General features: G+C 39.4%; 1 protein-coding gene across 4 annotated transcripts in view; it reads left to right on the plus strand.

The window, feature by feature from the left end:
- The window catches only part of RAB28 (RAB28, member RAS oncogene family), an 85,317-nt gene extending 67,605 nt beyond the window's left edge, over positions 1 to 17,712 (plus strand). The window contains exons 5-8 of one of the 4 annotated variants that reach the window (XM_042936878.1): positions 2,106 to 2,209; positions 6,466 to 6,543; positions 15,328 to 15,431; positions 16,653 to 16,739. In XM_042936878.1, the coding sequence (XP_042792812.1) occupies positions 2,106 to 2,209; positions 6,466 to 6,543; positions 15,328 to 15,426 (281 nt within the window). In that variant the 3' untranslated portion in view covers positions 15,427 to 15,431; positions 16,653 to 16,739. Of the gene's footprint in view, positions 1 to 2,105; positions 2,210 to 6,465; positions 6,544 to 15,327; positions 15,432 to 16,652 lie in introns of all 4 variants that reach the window. The other 3 variants (XM_042936880.1, XM_042936877.1, XM_042936879.1) reach the window with 3 other exon arrangements.
- Positions 17,713 to 18,877: the final 1,165 nt, after the last annotated feature.

Here is an 18,877-nt window from a genome sequence, read left to right on the forward strand (position 1 = left end):
AGCACAGAGCCCGATGTGGGACTCGAACTTGTGAGCCGTGAGATCATGATCTGAGCCGAAGTTAGACAGTTAACTGACTAAGTCACCCAGGCGCCCCATGGGTTATATGTTTTTTATCTTTGGGTTCTCACTGCCTCCCACAGTGCTTGGTGTATAATAGGTACTCAATAAATGTTTGCTGGATAAATATTGCTGCTGTTTTCAGTTGACCAGTGATAGTACTAGTTTCTCATGGTTGTCTTCATTAGGAAAAAAACTCGTACTTGGGTGGTTAATTCCCCAATGCTATAGATAAATGTAAGTGGTAGTTAGGGAGTTGGGGGGCAGGTGGTAGGGAGGAAGAAAGAGAAAGAAAAAACAGAATACTGATAAACTATTCCGTTTGAAAAGACAAATGCACACACACATTAAGTGACAAACTTCATGTTTGTTTCTTTTTAATTGGACAGTGATTTCATTGGGTAATTTTCTTAGTGACATGATTTGTTCTTACTCATGTTGCATTAGGAAAGCATTTTAGCCTCAATATTATGATAAACTAGATGTATAAATGTCAGTGCTAATAGCTCAGTATTTTAGTCTTCTACAAATTGATGCCTGTGGTATCTGGACATTTTTTGGCTTGTTCTTGTAAATAAGGTCTCGGTAATGTTTAAGGAACAGCACTTGTGGCCAGAAAGGAAAAAAGCTCCACATTATCCAAGCTAAGCAGTGTAAATGGGACTCAGAAATCCCCCACTAGATCAGGAATCTCCTAGAGAAAGATCTGTTGAGCCTACAAACTAAAGACCTTCGATATAATATTAAATAAAGCCTTTTATGTAGTATGAGAGCATTTTTTAGTTGATAATCAATTGCCACTATTATGTAGGCTTAGTAGATTTGCAAATTTACAAGTTTTTACAAGTCAGTTGGGTCCCTTCCTCAGGAAATCAGTTTAAGTTTTTTTTTCCTATATTGACTCAAAGAGCCTAGTTGTCCTTAAATCCTGTGAATATATTTGCCTTATAATTTGACGGCATTGAGTCAACACCCTTATAGGGTCTGTAGTGTTGTAAAAGGAGAAACTGTTCAATAAAGGATCACATTTGAAAAAATAGACTGTGCTGGATAAAGCCAGTATTGGCTTTGGTACCGTGCTTTGCTTTAAAGTACCTACAACTTTCAAGGAAATAGTCGTTTGCCCATTACTTTCAAAATGTACACTTTAGATTTGGAAAGCAACTGAGCTGTATCTTTGTGAAATCAAACTGTGGCTATAAATAAAGTAAACATGCAACAAAATATTGTTATCTTTTGGCATAAAATTAATTTTGTATTTGTGTTAACATTAAAGTTTCTAGGGATTATAGAACTATTGTAATTATTAAGGTAATTAAGTTGTTTCAAACTAAATATGCTTGGGGAAGTGCATCTTGCTTTCAATTACAGTGACCTTTGAACAACATGGGGGTTAGGTGTGCCCATCCCTCGTATAGTCGAAAATCTATGTATAACTTTTGGCTTCCCCAAAACATAACCACTAACAGCCTGCTATTGACTGGAAGGCTTACTGATAACATAAACTGTCAATGAACACATTTTTTATTCGCTATATGTATTATATATTCTTTCAGTAAAGTAAGGTAGAGAAAAGAATGCTATCAAGCAAGTCATAAGGAAGAGAAAATACATTTAGAGTACTATACAGTAGAAGTCCACGTGTAAGTTCAAACCCATGATGTTCAACAGTCCACTGTAATCATTGTGTTTAAACATGTGATGCCAAGATGAGATCTTTTTTGTGTCTCATCAGTGTGCCTGAGGCTGTAGATAATAGGAATGAGTACTTTCCGTTTTTTGAGCACTTTTCATGTGCTGGTCATTGTGCAATGTTCATGGAGTCATTCTCAAATAACTATATGAGGGAGGTCTATTTGTTATTCTCTGCTTTTAGATTTATAGACTCAAGCATAAAGAGGTTAAAGAAATTGCTCAAGGTTACACAGATAGTGTCTAAGCTGGGATATAATATTGGAAAGTAAGTCACACTTAAACTTGTTAACAATGTATTGATTGACTCTGATACTGAGTTTTGTTCTGTTTGTTTTTGTTCACTTTTCTAGTTGATTTGGAGCATATGCGAACAGTAAAACCTGATAAACATTTACGGTTTTGCCAGGAAAATGGTTTTAGTAGCCACTTTGTCTCAGCAAAGACAGGAGACTCTGTAAGTAAAATAATGAATACTGCATATTATAAGTGATCTTTTGTTTATTAATAATATTCATAGGAAGTATACTTCCCAGACATAACTTTTGGAACAAATTGATTCCTGTTGAAGATATAAAATAGATATAATGTTTAATTGGTCTGTATTACATTTGCAATTCATTTAACGTAATTTTATGGATATTTTAGGGAATTTAAAAATATGAGAGTTAAAAAGAACATAAGAAAAGAAAAAGAACGTATAAATCATACATTATCTCAGCATCCAGAGGTGACCGCTCACAACCTCATATGATTCCTTATAGTTTTCTTTTTCTGATGCGCACAAATACTCAACATCACTGCTGTTGCTGCTAGCGAATTGAACTCACTGAATGCTTGCTTCGTGACTGCACTGTGGTTCTCTCATTCTCTCGCTATCTCTGTGCTAAGGATGAGTCCTGGAGAGATGATGTAATGGGGTCCAGGGTGCACAGCTAATGAGTGGTGGGGATAGGATTTGTAAACCCAAGCGGTGACACTCCAGCGTTTTGAACTGCACTAAACGTTTATTTAAAAAATTAAGATCATAATGTAGAAATAATTTTGCGTTTTACTTTTATTTAAAAATGTATATGCAGAAAGTTTTGCCATGTCACTTAATATTACTAAATAGATTTAATAATCCATACTACCACCAACATTTGTATGAGTGCCATACCATGGCACTATTTTTTAACATCCAGGATTTATGTATTTACTTTTAAATCTTTGTCAATTTGGTAGGCAAAAAAAAAAAAAAAAAAAAGTATTTTCCTATTTTAATTTCTTTGATCAAGGTTAAACTTTTAAAGATTTCATTATCTATTTATTTTCTGATTATTATAGGAACCCTTTTCCCCAAGATAATGCAAACATCAGCACATACCCACACATGCCACTTAAAAACATACAAAAATCAGTACTCCTTGGTAAGTCTATCCATGGGCTGGGCTTCTACTCTCATTTATCTTCCTTGGAGTCTTTTGTCATTTTGGAATTATTTTAACTTCCAGTATTTTAGTTTGTGTTTAACCACTCAGTATTTTTTGTGTACTTATGTTGAGCCACCACTAAAAATCCTCATTATTTTCTTTTTAAATGCAACTTTGAAGTCGTTTGTTCTTATGGAATCACTTTGACACTTGTAGTCCTCTCCATCTAGAGGTTATTCCCCTCGTCGCTTGAGGAGTTGCACTCCTAATTTACTGTACTTTTCTCTAATACTACCTTGGTCATAATCCTCGGTGGTTCCATGTTCTTTGTCCTCCACACTCCACCTCAGCCACTGGCTCCCGTGCTCTGTCATTACAAATCACTGCAGCTCTTTTGTCATCTCTGTCTCAGTGTCAGACGTCCTAATCACTGACCACCCTCCCATCTTTCCAGCTCATACCCCTGACTGCCCTAATCCAGTCAATCTGCAGTCCAGGCAGGACCTATAGACCCTGATCTGAACATATTTTTAATGTTCCTCACCTCCTGTCATGTTCTCATTTTCCTCTTTTCCTAACTTAAATCTCAGGTGCAATCAAAATTATGGCCATGCATATGCCCTTAATTCCATTTCCCCACTTTGAGAGTATCAGACTCACTTGGCTAAGTCTTCACTCTGGTTTACAGCAAGCCCCCACTGTTTTGTGGCCGTACCCAAGTATTTGAACAGAGGCATGCTGGCTGTTTCACTCAAAATTCATACTCATCAACCTGAGGTAGGCCCTTAATGCTGCCCAGTAATTATGCCACGTGTCCCTAGACCATGTCTCTGCTGCTCACCTAGGATGAGCTGTTGACTGTTTTTATCACTTCTCTTCTCTCCTCAGATCTTCAGCATTTCCTCGTCCATTCTCTCTGCTGATGGCCTTTTTTCCTAGTTTATAAGGAGTTTGAAGCCAACAGAAGACAGCTGCATACTCTTGCCACATTTACCCCTACTTGCCATGTTTGCTGCCTCTGTTCCCATATTTCCTGTCTTCTCTACGATTACTGTGGGAGACCTTCTGTGCTCCCAGGCTCAGTGTGTGTTAGTCCCATTTCTCCTTGCCTAGTGAAGAACATTGCTCAGCAGTTCTCTCTTCTTCCTACATCATTGCTTGTTTTCTGTCTACTGGATTATTCTATCTGCATATCAAATATTATGACTTCTCTTATCTTAAAGACAAGGAACTGTGGAGCCCACATCCTTCTTGAGCTCTAGCTTTCTTTCTTTCCCCTGGTTTCACTGGGATGTTTTGAAAGAGTAGCTCCCAGTTCTCTCTTTGCAGTTTTTCTTGAACAGTTGCGGTTGGACTTTTGCCCCCAGTATTTGATGCACACTACTGTTATTAAAGTCACCAGTGACCTCCTTTTTGCTTAATGCGGTGGTCAGTTCTTAGTCCTCATCTTACTGGACTCAGTTGTGGCATGTAAAATAGCTGATCACTCTCTCTTCTTTGAAATACTTTCCTCATTACCTTCCAGGATACTGCCCCTCCTGGTTCTCCTCTTCCCTTGCTAGCTACTCTCTTTCATTGCATTTTGCTGATTCCTTTTTCTCTCCAACTTCTGAATAATTGGAGTGCCCTAGGGCTCAGTCCTTAGGTATCTTTTTCTAAACTTACTCCCTTGGTCATCTCATTTAGGCTCAGGGCTTTGACCAGACCTCTTCCCTAAACTCAAGACTCATATATCCAATTGTCTGCTCAGCACCTCCACTTAGATGTCTAATAAGCAGCCCTAACTTAATTCAGGTTCAGAACTGGACTCTTGATAGTCCCTCCTAAAATCCCTCATTGTCTTCCCCAGTTCAATAAACGGCAGATCTTCTACTCTTGCTAAGGCCGAGAAAATTTTAGAATCAGTCTCAACTCCTGTCTTTCTTTTACATCCCACACCCCACATCTGTCTATTGCCAAGTCCTGTTGGCTCTACTTTCGTGATATGTGCAGGATTTGGTGACTATTTTTTACCCTCTCCTTGCTGCCACTTCGTTTTAAGCTGCCATCATCTCTTACATCAGTGTCCTTGCTGGCTTCTCTTTTTGTACCCTTGATCTTCTACTGTGAGAATACTCAATACAACCATCAGATTGACCGCATTAAAATAGAAGTCACATCAGGCCATCTTCCTATGGCTTCCATTTAACTCAGAGTAAAAGCCAAAGTCCTCCATAGCCTGCCAGATCTTGTGATTTGTATTGCCTTCATCTCTTTGCTCATTTTCTTCCACAAACCCTCTCTTTGTCTCCATTCCAACACACCAGCTTCCTTGTTTTCCTTGACTGTTGACCATCAGACTGTAATGTATAATGCTGTTTAGGATGTAAACAACATATGCCTGTTGGGTATATGTATATCTTTTTTTTTTTTATTAGAAATCAAAATTAAATTTGTTGCAATAAGTATTCAGTAAACAATCATGAGATAAGTAGGAGTAAGAATATAAGACACTTATGAAGCAAGACAAGTTATACATCATAGTCAGTGTGCGATTGGAGCCCTAGGAATCATAGTGGGCCCATTATAAACCACATATGTATGAAAGGCTATTTATAGAAAAGTATTGTTGATTTCTATTTAGTGATAACAGTTTATTGTTCTTTTACTCTGCACTGATAAAATACAGTAGACATTACTAAGTTGTTTTGCTCAAGATATATGGAGGATTTATTGAAATCCATGAGAGCCACAAAGATTATTAAAGGGTTGGAAAGTAAGACCTTTTGAGATAGGCTAAACCCAGACCAAAAATGGATACAGAATTGGCAGTGAAAAACCTGGGTACTGAAGTATAGGCTAATTTATTTTCTAAAATTTTTTTTTTAACGTTTATTTATTTTTGAGACAGAGAGAGACAGAGCATGAACGGGGGAGGGTCAGAGAGAGAGGAAGACACAGAATCTGAAACAGGCTCCAGGCTCTGAGCCATCAGCCCAGAGCCCGACGCGGGGCTTGAACTCACGAACCGCGAGATCATGACCTGAGCTGAAGTCGGACGCTTAACTGACTGAGCCACCCAGGCGCCCCTTTATGTTTAGATCAATTTAGTGAATTGTATGATTTTCAAATTATGATTCAATATTTAAAAAAATTATTACTCTTAAAATGTTAGTGTATTTGACAAAGCTATTTTTGGAATAACCTGGTACATCATATTTTTGCAATTCTTGCTGTTTATCATTTTTTAGAAAATTCAATTTATTTGAAGGAACTTAAGCATGCCTGTTTTAAATCATTTAAACCTATTTTTGTTATGTAGGTCTTCCTGTGTTTTCAGAAAGTTGCTGCTGAAATCCTTGGAATCAAGTTAAACAAAGCAGAAATAGAACAGTCACAGGTGATTATATTTGAACTTTATATTTTTAAAAAACAATTTATTTCCTAAAAGGCATTAATTTTCATCACTGACTCCCTTCACATTTATGCATTCTATGTACATATCTCTAACAGCCTTAGGAATAAATTGTGTGTGTGAATCAGTGTTTATTGTGGAAGGTGGAAGATGTGAATAATTTTGCCAAATTATGATGCCCTTCAAACTCCATTTTGTCCTAAAGTTGAGATTAATATAATACAAATTTCATCAGTGATTAAATAATGGGTTAGGATGTTGATCATATTGTTTTATACTTCCTTAAGTTCTTCCAGGATTACTGTACTATAATATTTTTTGTATTTCATATAAAATGGCAGAGATTTATCAAAGTTCAGTCTCAGCATTTACTCCATGTTTGCTTTGGTAAAACATTATGTTTTCTCTATGTCTCTGTTCTCCGTTCTTCTCTAAAACATCCCCCCCCGTAATGATATTAATTCTTGATGTTATTTTATCATTAATTTAATACACAGTTTAATGATGGTATTAATTATTGAGAATTTCTGAATTCTTTCACTATTTCTAGAAATTCTTAGACTAAGAAACAAATGTGAATACCAACAATCAAGCATTTAAAATACCACCATAATATTATGCAATTCACATGTTTGATAGAATGAAAAATCAGAGAAAGAGCCTATCGTATAATGTTAAGCTTTTGGTTTGCTGAGAAGGCAACAAATAAATTACCTTTTTCCTCAATCCCCTCCGCTCTGTCCCCACCCCATACAGCTAAAAGGGTATAATTGTCCTTTTCCCTTTTTATATTTTTCTTTAATTCTTTCAGTGTTCTGTTTCTTATTTTTATGGTCACTCTGTGTGCGTGCGTGCGTGTGTGCGTGTGTGTGTGTGTGTGTTTTAAAACAGAGCAAATATCAATTGAAAATTGTCACGCTGATGTGGCTGTTTCTGGGATTTGATTATAATATTGAAACTGTGGAAATCTTTTATTTCTTAGCTTTCAAGACTTATTATGGTAAGGTACAGTGTTAAGATATTTTATGCCATGTAAATTGCTCTCAGACATATAAAAATAGCTACAGTTGACTCTTGAACAACACGGGAGCTAGGGGCACTGACATCACCCTCCGTAGAGTTGAAAATCCATGTGTAACTTTTGGTGTTCCCAAAACTTAACTACTAATAGCCTAGTGTTGATTGGAAGCCTTACTGATAGCATAACCAGTTGATTTTCGTATGTTATATGTATTATATACTGTATTCTTCGATAAAGTAAGCTAGAGAAAAGAAAATGTTTTTTAAGAAAATCATAAGAGGAAATACATTTATATTACTGTATTTATATAAAAAAAATCCAGTATAAGTGGACTGGTGCATTTCAAACCCAAGGTCAACTGTGCTTGGCTTTGGCCCAGGAGGATGGCTACAAGGAAGAGCAATGACCATGACTTGCTTGATTGAACGGAACTTGGCAGACTCCAGAGCTCGAATGATTTCTTCTCCTTTTTAGCTCCTTTTTTTTGTTCCATTTTTTAAGTTTATTTATTTATTTTGAGAGAGAGCGCACACAAGCGAACACGTGCGCATACATGCACAAGTGGGGGAGGGGCAGAGAGGGAGGGAGAGAGAGAATCCCAAACAGGTTCTGCCCTGTCAGCGAGGAGCCTGATGTAGGGCTTGATCTCACGAACCATAAGATCGTAACCTGAGCCGAGATCAAGAGTCAGATGCTTTACTGACTGAGCCACCCAGGTGCCCCTAGCTTCTCTTTCTAAATGATGTTTGTCTCTGGTTAATTAGAGAGTTCATGAGTGATTGTCATATTGATCATATAGATGTGGTATAGTGGTGGGTCTAAAGAAGATTTAAAGGAATTTAGTTTCTGCCTTAAGTGAAGAAAATTATGATCATGTACTAGGCATTGTGTTACCTCATTCAACCATCTTCTTAACTCTGTGGGGCAGGCAGTATTTCATCATTTTATGGGCAGGGTATGGAAACTGTTAAGATTGAGTAACTTGATTTCACTGACCTATGATTAGGCAGTGGTGGAGGCAGGATTTGAACTCAGGGTCATTTGAGAATGACACTGCTCTATTGGAAGATTTGCTGGGCAGGTTGAAGTAGGAGGAAGAAAATGACGGAAAGAGAAGCTCGTATGGACAAGCTGAAAAGCTTAAGTTATATTTTAGAAGCAGAAGGGCAGTTTGGTTAAAATAAATGACCATTGCATTGTAGAGTGAAAGGGATTTGAAAAACGATTATGGAGATTTATGAATGCCAAGTGGATACATTTTATGTAACATGTAGATAGTAGGAAATCATTTTTTAAAGCTGGGAAATAAAATGAAAGCAGTTTTTAGGTAGGAGTAATCGAATGGCTGTGTGCACACACGTGTGTGTGAGTGTGCGTGTGTGTGAGAGTGTGTGTGGTTGGTAGGGAAAGAGATTGAAGCAAGGAGACTATACTGCCTTCATGTGATAAGGACTGGACTCAGAGAGGAAGGGAAATAATGGATGTAAGAGAGCAGAATCAACAGGGCTTGTGGATCGACTGGATGAAAGAGACAAGTCCAAGATTACTTTGCAATTTCCCTCCTAAGGGGATGGACAAAGGAGAGCCCTGGTGACTGGTGGGCCCTCCCTAGAGTGGAAGGTGTGCTGATACATCGCAGGCAGCCACTCCGGGAGAAAGTTCTCTGTACTGCCTCATCTTCACAACAGTGGTCAGTTTCAAGAAAAACTCCAGAGAGATGGACTAACTTGGGATACTTTTGAAGGCAAAGTTTTAGGGAGGCTTTAAGGTTCTTAGCTCCCTCTCAGTCACCAGAGCCAGATAGCTACTATTTTGACGTTAGAGATGGATTTAACATCTAGGCATATTTAAAAAAAAAAAAAAATTAATGTTTATTTATTTTTGAGAGAGAGAGAGAGAGAGAGAGCGAGAGAGCCCACCCAAGTTGGGGAGGGGCAGAGAGAGAGGGAGACACAAAATCCGAAGCAGGCTCCAGGCTCCGAGCTGCCAGCACAGAGCCCGACGTGGGGCTCAAACCCATGAACCGTGAGATCATGACCTGATCTGAAGTTGGATGCTTAACTGACTGAGCCACCCAGGCACCCCCTTTTTAAAAAAAAAAAATTATTGTTTATTTTTGAGAGAGACAGAGCACAAGTGGAGGAGGGGCGGAGACAGAGGGGGACACAGAATCTGAAGCAATCTAGGCATATTTTAACTGCGGAGGTATCCAGATGTGTAAATTACATGGCTCTCTATACTTCCTGTACACCTTGTAAACCTTGTTTGTTTAGTGCACCCTGTCATCTTGTTTATTATGTGATGACATTTATTCAATCTTCAGTTTGTTGGTGGCGTTTACTTTGAATTCATTTCTTTGAGAAGGAATTCAAGTTACTAGAGCCCTCCTTTGTTGTGTTTGTCAGAATCCTTTGTGTAGGGAAGCCTCATTTTTCTTTCCTGACTCTGACGAATTTGGTGCCTTTGCCATTTAAATTACTGATTGCACAATGAATGTTTCTCAGTGGAAACATTTTTGAAAGTTTATTTTTTAAAAAGAGATTTCTAAGAACCTTACTTGCAAGCCAGCCAGCTGTGGTGAGCCCAGAGTTCTTTCTTTTTTTTTTTTAATTGAAATTTATTTGGTATATAACATTGGATAAACTTAAGGTGTATGACACATTAACTTGATACATTTACATATTGTAATATGGTTGCAGTTGTAGTGATAATTAGCACCTCTGTCACATTACATCATTATCCTTTCTTTTTAGTAGTTGGAATGATTAAGTTCTAGTGTCTTAACAAGTCTCATGATTATAATACAATACTGTTGTCTATCCTCAAGGTACTGTGCATTTCATCTCTAGAGTCTATTTACTACTCGTTGAAAGTTTGTACCCTTAAACGGCATCTCTTTGGTCCTCCCCATCTCCTATCCCCTGGCAACTGCCATTTTATTCTCTGTTTTCACACGTTTGACTTTTTAAAATTTCACACATAAGTGATACCACACAGTGCTCGTCTGGCTGACATCTCTCATTTAGCCTAATGGGCTCAAAAGGATATCCATGTTGTTGCAAATGACAGAATGTCTTCCTTTTTCGTGGCTTAATACCACTCCATTATATATATTTTCACTACATTTTTTTTTATCCATTCATCTATTGATGGACACTTGGGTTGTTTGAGTATCTTGGGCTATTGTAAATAATGTTGCAATGAACATGGGGATGCATATACCTTTTCAAATTAGTGTTTTTCTTTGGCTAAATACCCCAAAGTGGGATTACTAACTCATATATATGGTGGTTCTGTTTTTTTAATTTTGGGGGGGAGCCACCATACTGTCTTTCATAGTGGCTGTACCAATGTACGTTCCCACCAATAGTGCAGAAGGGTTCCTATTTCTCCACATCCTCACCAACATTTATTTCTTTCTTCTTGATGATGGCCATTCTAACTGGTGAGTGAGAGAGAGAGAGAGAGAGAGAGAGAGAGAGAGAGAGAGAGAGGTGGGGCATGGAGGCAAGGCAGGGTGGGAGAGCCCACGCACACTTGTTTTCTGTGTTTTTTATGCCATTTGAAGGATACCTGGGGGAATTTAGTATAACATTTGATAGTGTTTTGTATTATTTTATGGAGAAGGAGCTGGATGGTAGACTCACCAGACACATGGGAATTGATACTTTAGTAATTGAGTTTGTGACATAGGTATTTATAATCGGATTAGAGTCTTAGTTCCATTCAGTGATTATGTAAAGAGATTCTGCTATTTTAGTTCTAACCTGCATTGTTCCTCTCAGGAAGTTCTAGAAAACAAGTTACCAGCACGTTTTGCAAGCTTTGCAAGGAAGGGAAAGGGAAAAAGGGAGGAAAGAAAGGGCACACAGTTCATTAATACAGCAGACACTGTTTGATGGCCTCCTTCATGCCAGGGACCACAGCAGCGTCTGGGGATACAGAGAGAAATGCACTAAAGTCCTTGTCCTCAAGGAGCTCCCAGAATAAGCGGGGACAGACAGCTATTTAGACACTTAATGTGCACTCTGGATGCCTTTTCCACAATCCCTGATTTAAGCAATAGCTGCATTTGTATCCTTTATCTGTTCTCCGCCCTGCCCCACCCCTCCCCTCAACTCTTCTCCTGTAACATCCTATAAAAGTTAGGACTAGTTGTTAACAGATGTCCTCATTTCCCATGTTGCTTAAGTTTTTGGTTTGTTTGTTTACAAAGTAGTCAGACCTTTAGGGGAAAGAACGAGTGTCCAATTGCTGTTCTCTAAAACGTACAGCATTTAGCTTTTCAGTAATCCATCAGATCATCTAAGAAGAAAATACATCGTCCTGTGTCTTCCTTCTTTCAGTCTGAATTGCAAGGAGGCCTTGCCATATATACTTGGTGTTAAGAGTTCTTAATACATTTTTAAGCCTTGACATTTTTCACTTGCCAGTTAATAAACTGTTGTATTTCTGTTTGGTTCGAACTTGGTAAGGATTAGTTTCTTTAAAACAAAAATTTCTCTCATGTCTGAGATACTAAACTTGCTAACAATATATGTATTCCTTATGTCCCCTCTGAGTATTTTCATACTATATATGAACTTACCTAGTATAGGACCTGGTATGTAGTAGGCATGCTCAAGACTTAACTAAAGTCAGCACATAACTGTACGACTCAAGCACTGTTTGACCCCTGGTCCTAGGGTCCCTCTCTTCAGCTGTATCTGAAAACTGATCTTCCTTAAGGAGCCATGAGGAACATAGATTCTTCTTAACCTACATGTTAATCTTTATAAATTTTTTCAACCTGTTCACAAAAACTGCCCTGGGATTCTTTTCTTATCCTGAACATCCTTGTCTTCCTTGTGAAACGTATTTACTCACTTTGTACATACTACTCTAATTCTCGGATACTGAACATTGCTTCATGGATCTCCATATCATATCCCATGTTTTTCGTTCTCTCCTCGCCTTTTATTTATTTATTTATTTTTTTAAATGTTTATTTATTTTTGAGACAGAGAGAGACAGAGCATGAACAGGGGAGGGTCAGAGAGAGAGGGAGACACAGAATCCGAAACAGGCTCCAGGCTTTAAGCTGTCAGCACAGAGCCCGACGCGGGGCTCGAACTCACGGACCGCGAGATCGTGACCTGAGCCGAAGTCAGTCGCTTAACTGACTGAGCCACCCAGGCGCCCCATCTCCTCGCCTTTTAAAGTTACTTTCTCGTATGGTGTCCAGATCTAAAGGTGGGACTTTAGAGACCATGTATATAAACCTTGTGTTTTATAGACCAGGAGGTTGTGAGCACCAAAGCGGTAAAGTAACTGTCACCCAAAGTAATGAAAGCTACTGGCAGCATCTGATGGCACATTGTATGGAAGAAAAAGAAAAGTAGTTTCCTTTAAATTCCTACGGTGTGCAAAGTACTGTGCTTCAAAAAAAAATGCAATATCCATGCTTTAAATGGTAATTTACAATTTTGTTCCACTTTGAGTGTTTATCCATCATGATATTCTTTAATATTTTACGTACCTGTGTTCCATGCTAGACTCTTAGGCATCTCAAAACCAGAGATTATATATTATTTATCTGAATGTCTTCGATATCTAGAATAGTGATTGGCTTTGAATGAGTGATAGTGACAGGTGTTTTAGCCTTCAGGGTATGTTTACTCTACATCCTGAACATGACAGACCATGAGTTTTACAATAGTAAATGTGTTGCTGCCGTCTGGATTAAGACACAATTACAGAATTGGCCAAATTTATCTTTAGTGTCTTCCCACGAGTCTATCCACTCCTTACACCGTATGGCCCCAGCTCCTGGGTTGCTTTCTTGCTTGCCCTCTACATAGCTACAAGTTCGTTTCCAGTATCCACTCATAAATACCCTTCGACAAATAAGGGTTAAGCTGGTGCTCTTTCCCCTTAGGGCCACTTCTTTATTTTGACTCCATTGATTCATAGCAGAGAATAATAGCAGAGTGTGCTTTGTGGCTCCACAAGTAGAAGTTGGTGTTTTGTAGGTCACATTTTCTCTAAAAACATCACTGAGTGGCTTGTAAACAAGCTGCCTACTATGAAATCACCTACCATGAAGTTTACTGCATGGAAGTTATGTTTTTCTCCTCATAGAAAGCAAAGTTTTGAATCTGCAGAGCCTTGGTCTAACTTCCAGTTCAGAAACTTCGTATAAAGCTTTATGTCGGACAGCCAATGCCTCCGAGAAAGATATTGCCTTGTTAGTTCTCCGTTAATTTGATGAAAATTAATGGTGAAAATCCAAATCATTTATGTTAGTCAATACTTCAACCAAAATGTTTTGACCACAGGTCAGTAACCTGGTTGTGTTTATAGGATAGGGTTTAAACAACATTGCGGAGGATTAATGAGTTGCTTACTGATTATGAAAATCCCTTTTCTTTATTGTAACCCATAGTTTGGCCTGAAACGGTTAGGTTTGAGGAGGTCAGATAATGGTGTTCAACGTTAATACCTCATGTGGCAGTTGGTAATGCTTCTGTTGATAGCATCAGGCCAAATGCCTAGTAAATCATGAGTCTTGTCCAGAAGTTAATGCTGCTTGCTAGAGAACTGGAGCGGAGCCCATCCAAGGCTAATGTACCAGAGCACCCTCTTGGTTTACTTTCAGTTGTTTGTCCACAGTCTCTATAAGTGTCGTCACAAACAGCTGCCCAGATTAACATGCTTTTCAATATGTGTTAATAGATCCTATTATGAAGAGACTTCTTCTGAAATCAGGTATTTGAAATCGTAAAACAAGAGAGGGTAATTTCAAGTCTACCACACTTGAGGGCATGTTTATCATACCTGCTTGTGATACGTTCTCTTCTCATCTTCAGGGTCATAGCGATCCAAACCGAGCAAACTAGTTGTGCTTTTTCACTTAACCAAACACTTAGATATTTGAAACAACAGCTCTTGGGCTTAAATATTGTATGTCAGGAGTTTTGTTTTTAAATGATAGAAAAGTATGCTTTGTGCTTGTTTACTTCTATATGGAATTTGGAAGCGTGAAGGTAAGGGTTGTGTGGGATGAGGGAATGAGCATCAAAATTAAATCTTTGACAAGGAATAGACATTATTAAATGTAAAGATCGTGACACATGGCTTCCTCGGATTTATGCATCCTCTCCCCACCTTCAGAGAAAATTAATTACTCCTTCCCCTGTGTTCCCACAGCGTAGTATAAGTCCACTAGTAGAGCATGTCTTGTATGACAATTAGCTGTGTACGTGTTTCTCTGCCCATTAAGTCCAGAGCTCCTTGTGAACAGAGCCTGTGAACTCCCCCGCGCATTCCCAGTACAGGATGACTGGCACAAAGAGGGGTCTTCGGTAATGTCGAAGGAGATGGAATTAAGTACTTTCACTGCGCTTAAGCATAGAAAAGCCCTCTAATTCCTTGCTGTCCTCTGAAATTCTGGGCACTACGTATATTATGTGTAACTGTGACACCAAAAATGGAACTCACAGCTCGTCTGGGAGGGTCAGTAGCCATGTCTATTTCAATAACTAAATAGAGTTGCAAAGAATTACGTTTCCTGGGTCTTTGTTCATTTTCTTTCCTTTTATATGCATATATTCTGCTGTTTCTTTTGTGACGTGTTGAAAGTTATGTGTGTATTTCTTTTTCTCCTTTGATGCCCCCTTCTATTACCATCATTGAACATACTTTCCATTTTTTTCTTTCTTTCTTTCTTTTTGTTTTTCTTTCTTCCTCATCTTGTTTGTATCGTACGGAATTGGCAGCATATTGTCAGGGCAGAAATAGTGAAGTACCCGGAAGAAGATAATCAACGTACCAACTCTGCTCAGAGTAGAATCTGTTCAGTACAGTAGTGCAGGTATTAATGGGTAAATGATTGCAATTTGGGGGAGGAGGGCGGGAGAACTAGCGGTTGCTATCTTGTTCTTTATTCTGAAGTTCAAATGATTATTGTACATTATTGGGAATTAATATTGTGTGAGTCCTGTTTTAGAACTTTGGAAAATTGATTCTTTGCCAGGACACCGACAAATTAAACAAGGAATTGGAACAAATTAAAATAACATTTCGGTTACTTTCAAACATATTTGTCTTTATAGTTGTGTTTATTGCATGTGCAGTGAAGTGGAGAATTGAGACAGTTATTTCATTATTCACTCCTTCCCATTTTTCCTGAAGTAACGTGGTAATCAAAAGAGTATTTTTAAAATTTGCCTTGAATTACCTTTCTTTGTCTGCTCGTGTGTGCAGACTTAGTAATAGAGTTGAGAACAGTAAAGGAGCTGTTTTAATTTAAATTATTACTTAGGGCATAATTGCTAAATTCATCATTGAAGATATTCCTTGAAGTGTGGGTTAGAGGGATGGAAAGAAGAGTTAAAAGTGTCTTTTGGTTTAAATTATTTTAAAAACACGAATCTGAGGTAATCTTCTAAATTTTTCTTTCTGTATTTTGTTAGAAACATTATTCATAGCCCAATAGTGAGCTCTTTGGAAGTAAGTTAGGGATTTGGGAGGAAAGTTTTAAAAATTGGGCTGCTCAAAACATTTCTCCTTTATATGTGACTCCTATTTAACATTTACACATTTTCTTACTAACAAATTGCTGCAAACATTCTAAAAAAGTTACGGCTGGAAATAATGTCTATTTAAATATTAATAAATAATGACATTTTTACTTCGAAATTATGAGGTCTTACCTATGAATTAAAATATGCTGAATGATTAATTTTAATTCTTTTGCCTTAAATTATAAGGCATGTTGATTTGTCAATTTTTTATTAGACTTTTGGTGACCTCAAGTTAGCATCATGAAACCAGGGAAGACTCGGCAAGGGAATTAATATTCCATCCTTAAAAAACAAAAAACAAAAAACAAAAACCCACATCCCTCTCTCCCCACCGTCTGAGCTCTACATGAGTTTGTTCTCTGATTGATTCTTTTAATATCCGCTCCGGCTTCATTTATGATGTCTGTCATCAGGAGTTCACCAAAGTTCAGAAAATAAAAATATACTTTAAGGAGCTCTTTCTAAATGTTCTGATGTCCTGATAATGACTCTGTTTTCTTTTATGACAGAGAGTGGTGAAGGCAGATATTGTAAACTACAACCAGGAGCCCATGTCAAGAACTGTTAACCCTCCTAGGAGCTCTATGTGTGCAGTTCAGTGAGCACAGCTTGCTTTTGTCCCCGTAGTCCTGGCTGCCCCTCGCCTCTGTGTGGGCCCGGCGCCTCTGGAAGCTTGTGTTCTCCGTGGCCATCTCTGTTGTTCAGTTAACGCTTTCCTCTCAGCTCCCTCAGTCGGCCGCAGGCCGCTCCCTGGCCCGGACGGAATTCCACTTCTGGACGGCACACTTGGAATCCGAAATGGCCCTTCTCTGGACTTAGACGGCTTCACTGGAAAAGAATAATGTTGGTCCTCTTTACGTTCTCCCTTCTCTCTCACCTGATGTAAACTTTTTTAGACAAATCTCAAAACTCCACGAGTCTTGGTCAGCAGCCAGGATTTGGCCACGGCACGGTTTCATTCTCTTCTCTGAACTCCTACCTGGCAAAGTACGCGTCAGAGTGCAAACATTTAAACAAGTAACGTATTTTATCTACAGATACTTCAGAAGGCATTCTTTTGCTATCTCTTGTGAGTGAAAATATCTAAAGTTGTATCCACCTGAAAATGCTTGAAATAAAGCTCTAATAGATCTATTTTTTTCATTTTTTAAAAAAAGGCCTAAATGGTTTCTATAGTAGCTATAGCTCACAGAGTAGTGAGTATTCAATATTGTATTTTTATTACTGTATCATGCTCATGGTATATTGTGTACTACTCAGGTTAGATGGCTTTGTGAATTTGGAGAACTGTCCAGCTGGTGCTGCACGCGGACGTGGTCCGGCGACCGTGCAAGAGCCCTCCCAGGACGCGTCACGACTGCTGTTGGATCATTGTGGGTCGGACTGTCCCTGATGTTCAGACGTTCTTCTGCAAATAAACTCATTCCAGTTACTTTTCGTGGGGGTGTTTTTCCTTCTGCCGTTTGCCTTGTAGTGACAGTAAACAGTGTGTTCGGGTACTGGATGAGCGATCACGTCGCGTTTCCTAAGCGTTCGGTCACTTCGAATTATTAGGTTGTTCCGTTGGATGGATTCGGGTCCAGACCCTGCAGCCTGGCAACGTCAGGGGCTCCACCCTCCACCCGTCTGCCTTTCCTCCTGCCGCCGGCCTGTGCCCTGCCCGCCTGCGCACAGGCCAAGCGCGGGCTCGCCCCTGTGTGCTTCTGGAGGCCCTGCCCTCCTGTCTTGAGGTCCAGGTCCCTCTGCCTGGCCTCCCTCCCGCTCCAGATGTCTGCCTCCTGCCAGCCGGCCTCAGGCACTGTGAGGGCCTGGCTCTGTTTCTCTCAGGCCCGGCTGTGTGGTGTTTTTCGTACTGAGGCACGGTGTCTGGCGTAGTGCTTGCTTCGTATTCGCCACACGGAGACAGGCACGGATGCCGCCCCGCCACGAAGCTGGCCCTCGTCTGCACGGCCCACATTCCGCATGAGCGCCTCTTGGATGGCCGTTCCCCCTTCCCACCTTGAATCATGGTCACTTGCGTCCTTGTGTTTTATTGCTTACGAAGCCATGAGCCTGTGGAAGGACAGTCCAGGTCTGTCCCGGGAGTGTCTAGCGGGGGTGGGGGGGTGCCTCTCTCGGGGGAGACTTACTGCCACAAGTACGCGCAGAAGTCTTGGACACCTAGTTTTACAGCTGTAAGGGATTTTTAGAAAACTTGTTCTTTCGTATCCTGTGTGGTTGAGGAAACTGAAGTTTGGAGAGAAGAAGGAGCTTTCCCAGAGGTCATGGGATCAAAGCTAGACCCGATAGGAAACCTGTCTCGAGGCCAGGGTGACCCTTTCTCAAGAGTGATTTGAAGTTGAAGAAATTTAAAAAAATCGTGACTTCTGTAGTCCTCAGGCAACAAGTCCGCTTTCTCAACGGTGGTTTCTTTGTTTTTTATTTTCTAGCAATTAAGCAGCCTTTTCAGCCTTGCAAGGCAATAAGCCCTTCAAGGTATTTCATTTTATCCTTCCCTTCAGCCTCTCCTACCATGCTGGCCAGGCTTCGACGGAGACTGTATTCTCCCTATGTTCCTCAGGAGAATAGAAGTTTGAATAAAAGAGAGCTCAACTCTCAAGGATCTTACAATCTAATAGGAGAAATGTTTGTTGTTGCTGCTGTTGTAAAAGCTGTGATTAAATCTACTATTAAACTAAACTTGCCCAAGACGGTACGTTCAGCAGGAGATGAAGCCATGCTCCTGCGGTCATTT

This window comes from Panthera leo, chromosome B1, assembly GCF_018350215.1.
Source record: "Panthera leo isolate Ple1 chromosome B1, P.leo_Ple1_pat1.1, whole genome shotgun sequence".
NCBI classification, from domain to species: domain Eukaryota; kingdom Metazoa; phylum Chordata; class Mammalia; order Carnivora; family Felidae; genus Panthera; species Panthera leo.